This window comes from Hemibagrus wyckioides, linkage group LG13 (assembly GCF_019097595.1).
Source record: "Hemibagrus wyckioides isolate EC202008001 linkage group LG13, SWU_Hwy_1.0, whole genome shotgun sequence".
NCBI lineage: Eukaryota > Metazoa > Chordata > Actinopteri > Siluriformes > Bagridae > Hemibagrus > Hemibagrus wyckioides.
Window position 1 is genome coordinate 32,657 of NC_080722.1, and position 8,427 is coordinate 41,083.

General features: G+C 41.6%; 1 protein-coding gene across 2 annotated transcripts; it reads right to left on the reverse strand.

Moving 5' to 3' along the window:
- Nucleotides 1–1,114: 1,114 nt before the first annotated feature.
- LOC131364203 (acyl-CoA desaturase 1) lies at nucleotides 1,115–8,016 on the reverse strand. Of its 2 annotated transcripts, none has more exons than XM_058407333.1 (7): nucleotides 7,897–8,016; nucleotides 6,216–6,447; nucleotides 4,740–4,870; nucleotides 4,051–4,256; nucleotides 3,359–3,591; nucleotides 3,029–3,232; nucleotides 1,115–1,735 (listed from the first exon to the last, which is right to left on the reverse strand). In XM_058407333.1, the coding sequence occupies exons 2-6, from the start codon at nucleotides 6,430–6,432 to the stop codon at nucleotides 3,033–3,035; spliced, it is 987 nt and encodes a 328-aa protein (XP_058263316.1). In that variant the 5' UTR covers nucleotides 6,433–6,447; nucleotides 7,897–8,016; the 3' UTR covers nucleotides 1,115–1,735; nucleotides 3,029–3,032. The 2 variants fall into 2 exon arrangements, with proteins under 2 accessions (XP_058263316.1, XP_058263315.1); XM_058407332.1 differs by lacking the exon at nucleotides 1,115–1,735 and adding an exon at nucleotides 1,939–2,596.
- Between the last annotated feature and the right edge of the window lie 411 nt (nucleotides 8,017–8,427).

The following is an 8,427-nucleotide window of genomic DNA, read 5'->3' on the forward strand; positions in this document are numbered from 1 at the left end:
CTCTCACACACACACCACCCCACTGCTCTCACACACACACCACCCCACTGCTCTCACACACACACACCACCCCACTGCTCTCACACACACACCACCACCCCACTGCTCTCACACACACACCACCACCCCACTGCTCTCACACACACACCACCCCACTGCTCTCACACACACACCACCCCACTGCTCTCACACACCACCACCCCACTGCTCTCACACACACACCACCCCACTGCTCTCACACACACACCACCCCACTGCTCTCACACACACACCACCCCACTGCTGCTCCTCCACTGGATTCCGGTAGCTTCATCAGATTCTAAACACTTACCCTTGCCTACAAAGCCAAGAATGGACCAGCACCATCTTACCTCGAAGATCTTATTACTCCACACACTGCACCTCGCGCCCTCAGATCCACTAACACTGACCGACTGGTCCACCATCTCTCTTCTCTGTTCTGGCACCGAGGAATTTACTTCCTTTAGATGTCCGTACAGCCGAGTCACTGACCGTCTTTAAACTATGTCTGAAGACCTACCTCTTCCTGAAGACCTTAAACTAGCTCTTGTTTTTCCCAGCTCTTGTTTTTTTTATGTTATTATTATATGTTGTATACATTTAAAAAACAACAAAAAAACCCCACACCCGCTCAGTTTTAGACTAATGGTATCCTGAGTCTGTAACCTATTGAACCAGTGTTAATGTATTCATTGACAGAGACTTTGGAGAACCTGGCAAATGCCAGAAATGTAAATGTAAAAATGTAAAGGTCAATAAAAAAGAAGTAAATGAGTAGATCAAGCTCGAGAACCCTTACAGAACATTTACAGATCCTAAAATCCCACACAATACAGTTCATATCAGTGACCACTGGTCATGTGACCTAACAACCATTCTCTCGTTCTTTACATTTGCGGCCAGACTGCTTTCTTAGTCTGGTTTGGTCAGTGTCTTTGGACAATTCCAAGACCTTCTGCATGGTCACTTTAATAATCATGGCTGCTGCAGTATGTTATATTTATGTGTAATGTTTGGATTTTTAGATCTTGTGGATTTCACCTTTATTATTAAAACATACTTGTATTATATATTTTTGTGAACAGTAATGTCAGCAGTCTATATATCACTATACACTCACCGTTCACTTTATTAGGAACACCTGGTCATTTATGCAGTTATCTAATCACAAAAAACAGCATCATCATGAATAAACTCTCTCAGATTCAGATCAGGAGCTTAGTTGGGGTTCACATTATACATCAGACTGGAAAAATCTCTGATCTCTGAGACTCTAACTGTAGCACGATTATTCAACTCAATTTATTTATATAGCGCTTTTAACAATAAAGATTGTCTCAGAGCAGCTTTACAGAATTATAGGAACAGAAAAAATTATAAAGATTAAAGTTGTTATTATGGGTTTGGTTTGAGTATTTCTACACCTGCTGATCTCATGCTGGGATTTTTACCATTTTTACAATGTTTTACAAAAACAGATTGATTGGATAAGTGCATATACGCACAGGTGTACAGGTGTTCCTATTAAAGTGACTGATGAGTGTAATTTTATTATAGCTTTATTGTATAGGACACACCATTTAATTTGTAAAAACCCCAATGAAAATATGATTGGTCCAGCACAGTCACATGGGCAGATCTTTACATCTGTGATTGGCTGCTTTTAATCAGGTGGGCGGGCAGTCATGCTCCTGAGTTTATGACATGAAATAACCTGATAAACAGCAGAGACAGAGAGAGAGAGAGAGAGAGAGACAGGGAGAGAGAAATTTATTTATTTAATAAGTTCTTTATAACAAACAGAATGTTTAAAAATAACCAGAGACTTTTATTATGGAAACATGGCTCCTTACTCCATATCAGTGATTTGGTAAAACATCTCTGTGACTGATCTGTGATTATAGAGACAAAAACCTCTCAGAATTTAATTCAGTTTATTTGTGTAGCGCTTTTAGCACTGGACATTTTCTCAAAGCAGCTTTACAAAAATATAGTAACAGAGAAGAAAAAAAAAGGTTAAAGTAAAGTAAATATTTATCCCTCATGAGAATCCTGAGGTGACGGTGGTGAGGAAAAACTCCCTGAGATGATCTGAGGAAGAAACCTAGAGAGGAACCAGGCTCTGAACGGAACCTCATCCTCATTTGGGTGACACTGGTCAGTAAATAATGTAAATCTAAATAATGTCCTTTCTACAACAGCAACCAAGAGCAGGTCAGTGTAGTCTCTGAGGTCATTATAGGCACTAAACTGACCTTCTGACCAATCACAATCAATAAAGCTGTGGGATAAATGAATATAGGAGAAGGTGCTTCAGCGCTGCAGTATATTACTGTCTTATTAACTTTTATAGATTGATTGTTGAGCAGTTAACCCTTTATTAAACCCGACTACACCCCACCCCCTGCGGACAGACACGTCATCACTCTGTTCGTCTACGTTTAATTTATTTACAAAACAGGTTATTCAGCACGTGGAAACCTGAAGGTCCTCAAGAGAGATAAACTCTGCTCTCCACACGCAAGAACAAGTGACCAAGCCCAGAGTGGACTCCATCCAGAGATGATCACTGCAGCTGACACACACACACACACACACACACACACACACAAATATAAACTTTATTAGTAGTGCAGTAGGAAGTTTTAGGGAATAATAAAGAAGTCTTAGAGAAGTTAATATTTTAACCTCTACTTTTATATTTCATATGATATTAAAGTTAATATATTGGGGCGGAGTTAAGATTAAAGGAAGGAAATAAAATAAAGGTGGGGTTAAAGTAAGGAGTGTAATACACGTCATATAGAGGAGATGATTTACAGTAGTTGTTAATTAATTAGAGGAATTTACAGAATTATTATAATAATTACTCCTGTAGTGTTTTTAATAATTGCTCATTAATATTTACTCAGTTTTTTCTCCTCTGGCCTTTTAAATGACCAATTATTTGATATTTTTAACACACTGTCCACTCCCATGGCATCTGTAATGAATCTTAATGAATTACCACATCATCCACTCCTATGGCTCCCGTCCCCGGTGCGTTTGGCGCGGGCCATGACGAGCTCACTGGGGACGCGGCGGCGGTCTTTCGCCAGACCCAGAACACACATGAGATCAATGAAACCGGTGGTAAGGTTCAGCTTGCAGCCGAATTCACTGGTGCCGTAATCATATGGGAAGGTGTGGTGGTAGTTATGGAATCCTTCACCTGGAAAATGAATAAGTTATAAGTAAGCGTTGATACAGAGTGACAGAGCGCTGAGGAGAGGACATACAAAGTGCAGTGTAGTGTACAGGAGTGTACAGGAACACCGTATGTGAAAGTAAACCACACCGATGGCGCTGAAAGCGACGAAGCGGTTCTCCCGGGGGTTGATGGTCACGTCGTATGGCCGGTTCCCCCACATGTGGGCGGCGCTGTTCACTAACCAGGTGGCATTCAGAACAAGTGTGTACCTGAGGAGGGCAGATACAAAAAATCCCACCCAGAGAGACTCCGCCCACAGGAACCATGGCAACATTGCAGGGATCAGGAAGCACATCACCACCACAGAGGTCTTATAGAACCTGAAAAGACAGACAGACAGAAAGAAAGCATTACATTTTCTCCCGAAATTCTTCACTGTCTGATCTTTCCATTCATTCCTCATTATTCTCTCCATCCATTCCTTCTCTACAGACAGCATGTCTACTTTAGCTCTCCTTTCATCCACACATTCATTTCTTCATCCGTCTACATATCCTCTCCATCTACGCTGACTTGTCTATGTCCATCCCTAATCATCCTTCTAATCCTCTATTTATCTGTCCATTCTTCTTTCAATCCAATATTCCTCTTATCATACCCTGTATTCAAAATGCTATAAAAGATCAGACAAATGCACAGGAAGGCGGATTATAAAACGCTACAGGACACTCAAATGTTTGCAAAATAGTGCACAATTCAACCAAAAAAAGGGTTCTAACGCACCCAAAGGTAGTAAAGCGTGCCATGTCCACTCACATATCTGATCCCAATGATCTCACCTTCTCTGGAACATGACGACTCTGTCATTCTTCAGGTCACTCAGCTCCAGTTTTTGTCCATTCTCAATGACTTTGGGGTGTTTCTTTACCAGCAGCCAGCCAATGTGAGCGAAGAAGAATCCCCGAGAGGCATTATGGGGGTCTGCGTCCGTCTCAGAGAACTTGTGATGGACACGATGGTCTCGAGACCATTCATAAATATCATTCTGATAAACAGATTTAAAAAAAAAAAACACTGAAAATTTGACTTTACTTTTCTGTCAAAACAGTGAGATTGTTAAGGATGCAATCATGTTTCTGTAGTTAGATTTAAACAAGAAGTGGACACGGTCTAGGGTTTTTTAATTTTATTTTTATTACATTATCACAACTAGATTTTGTGCAGCACCATAACCCTAACTCTATATTTTGAAACCAATTTGCAGAATTATTTGAATTTGCTTGTGTTTGTCTGCAGCACTTCCATGCTAATTTTAGCATTTTAATGTTTATGTTAATGTCCACGCTCATTTTCATGGTGACATAATCCTTTAATTCTAATGAATGTGGATCTTTCTGCTTGACTGGACTTTAACACATGATCTCAGTCTAGACACCACTAGAGTCTCCAGATGCTCTGTCAACCTTTCTCACAAGCATGTGGTTCAAAGCATCTGTTATTATTGTGTGTGTGTGTGTTTGTGTGTTACCTGGAAGGCCATGGAGTTAGCGATAGCAAGGAAGATTCTTAAAGGCAGTGAGGCTTTATATGATCTGTGACTCCACAGTCTGTGTGCTCCTGCAGTTACACCCAGCGCACTGAACACAAAACAGCACACAGCTACACACACACACACACACACACACACACACACACACACACACACACACACACACACACACACACACACAGAGCTAAGCAACATCATCTAGTAAACTACAAAGAAGTCACAAGTAAAATAAACAGTATGGACAAAAGCCTGTCCAGCTCTGACCGTTCAACTCGTTTCACTTCATTTTATTCCTGTTGTGTTGTGTTTTAACAATAAACATCGTCTCAGCAGCTTCACAGCAATTTAAAAATTCTGAATAACAATTACATAGTTTAAAATTTTAATTTATCCATAATGAGTGAATCGGAGGTGAGAGTGGTGAGTAAAAACTCCCTGAGATGTTATGAGGATGAAACCTTGAAAGGAACCAGAGTGAAGAGAGAACCTCATCCTCATCTCTGTGACCATCACACACACACACGTTCACGATGAATGTCTCTTTCTAGATTTATTCGCTTAACAGTTCTAATCAGCTCCACTCTTCTCTTCTGGAAGGTTCTCCACTAGATGTTGTGGGGATTAGTGATCATTCAGCTACAGGAGCTTTAGTGAGATCAGACTCTGGTGTTGTGAGAGTGAGGAGGTCTGGGGGTCAGTTGGTGGTCAGTGGAGTTGAGGTCAGAGTCAGGGCTCTGTGCAGGACACTCCAATTCTTCACTCCAACCTTCACCTCCACACTTCATGGAGCTGCTTAGTGGACAGGGACATGGTCATGCTGGAGCAGGGACTGGACTCTGAGGTCCAGTGAAGATAAACTGTAATGCTCCACAGAGACGTTCTGTACAGCAGTGTGAGGAAGAGTTTTGAGAAGAACCGTACACAAGTGTGTGAGGGTCAGGGAGCACTTACTTTTGTCCATATGGTGTAATATTAGACTACATCTTCTGAAGTACACTAATGTTTCAAATACAACATCATTAGCGGATTTATTAGATAATAAGGAGCTGAAGTAATACATGCAAATGTCATCTAACTGCTTCGTCGTCTGTTTGTTTACTGTGAACACTGTGGTCAGTTTCACAATCATGCCTTGGACAATGATAAAATTAACCATTAAAATCTCCAGAGATTGGCTGTAGTGCTTTTATTATTCAATCCGGCCTATTACAGTAAGATTGTAGGAAGGCACTCAGTTTCATGTTGTGAGTAACCACACTAATAATAATAATAATAATAATAATAATAATAATAATAGTAATAATAGTCATACAGAGGTGGCCATGCTTCATACTAGGATGGCACTGGCCACCCCTGACCAGCCTTTAGCTCCACCCATGTAGTATGGAGATCTGAGTATGTGGTAATTTGATGTGAAAGGATTATGTCAGTGTAAATATAAACACGTAGACTCACTCCACAGCAGTGTGTACGCTGAAGCCGAGGGAACGAGGACCAGGCCGTAGACAGCTGCAGTGTGAAGTACACTCATCAGCACCACGTTCCTCCACACCACCACCACTGGAGCATGCGAGTGTGTGAGAGTCTCACACTCCTGGCTGAGATCACACTCATCCTCTGGCACAGCAGAAGCTCTGAGTGTTCCTCCACATCGATCATCTCTCTCAGTCATTTCCACAGGTCCGAACTGCAAAGATCACAATGTTCTGGACGTTATAGTATGGAATGGAAGATGACACAGTGTTAAAAAAAACTCCCTGTTCTAGTGTTTGACACACACAAACACACGCGCACACACACACAAACACACACACACACAAACACACGCACATACACACACATATGCACACACACGCACTCACACAAACACACACACACACAAACACACGCACATACACACACATATGCACACACACGCACTCACACAAACACACACACACAAACACACACACACGCACACACAAACACACACACACGCACACACAAACACGCACATACACACGCACTCACACACACGCACACACAAACACATGCACACACAAACACGCACATACACACACGCACTCACACATGCACACACACAAACACACAAACACACGCACATACACACACATATGCACACACACGCACTCAAACACACACAAACACGCACACACACACACACACGCACATACACACACATATGCACACACACGCACTCACACAAACACACACACACACAAACACGCACACACACACAAACACACGCACATACACACACATATGCACACACACGCACTCACACAAACACACACACACAAACACACACACGCACACACAAACACACACACACGCACACACAAACACGCACACACACACATACACACACATATGCACACACATATGCACACACACGCACTCACACACACACACAAACACACACACACACACACGCACACACAAACACACACACAAACTCACACATGCACACACACACACACACAAACACACACACATACACACACATATGCACACACACGCACTCACACAAACACACAAACACGCACACAAACACACGCACATACACACGCACTCACACACACGCACACACAAACACGCACACACACACACACTCACACATGCACACACACAAACACACAAACACACGCACATACACACACATATGCACACACACGCACTCACACAAACACACACAAACACGCACACACACACACACACACACACGCACATACACACACATATGCACACACACGCACTCACACAAACACACACACACACAAACACGCACACACACAAACACGCACACACACACAAACACGCACACACACACAAACACGCACATGCACACACACGCACACACAAACACACACACAAACACACATACAATCACACGCACTCACACATGCACACACACACACACACACATTACTAAGCATCAATATTATAATATAATTACCTTTCGTCCCACAAAATATGCAAATATTAATCCTATACTATTTTAAACTCTATTATCTTGTGACAATAAAGTCGAATAAAGTTAGTCCTAACGGTGAACCAACAGCAACAGTGAATAAATGAATGAATAAATGAATGAATAAATGAATGAATAAATAAATAAATGCATGCCTTCACTCACCTGCCGAATCGCGAATGTTCCGTGAGAATGACGTGAAGTGTAGAACTCTGAGACCGAACCGAACCGAGCCGAATGGGAGAGAGAGAGAGCGCGAGACTGTGTGGAGTTTAAATAGCACGCTGGAGCGCTGCAAAAGCAACGTGCTCCTATTGGTCCGTCAGTTTGAAGCCACCCGATTCTGGGCTTCTGATTGGCTGATAATCATCTGCTGTTCAGGAGGATTCCGTCTTACTCATGTCACATTTTATTCATGTTCCAGCATGAGGAAATCTGTCCCAACAGATAAAAAATATACTATATATATAAAACAATAAAAATAAGCATAAAAAGACCGCAAATGAAATAATAAAACAGTGACGATGCTGCAGGGGAAAAAAAAGAATGTTATATACAGAAACAGATCCAAAATAATATCACCTGATATTTAACCCTGTACTGTACATTACTTCCTCATGGACACACTACTATTATCAAGACATTATTATTGTTAGTTTTATTATTATCATTATTATTATTGTGGTTGTTTTCATC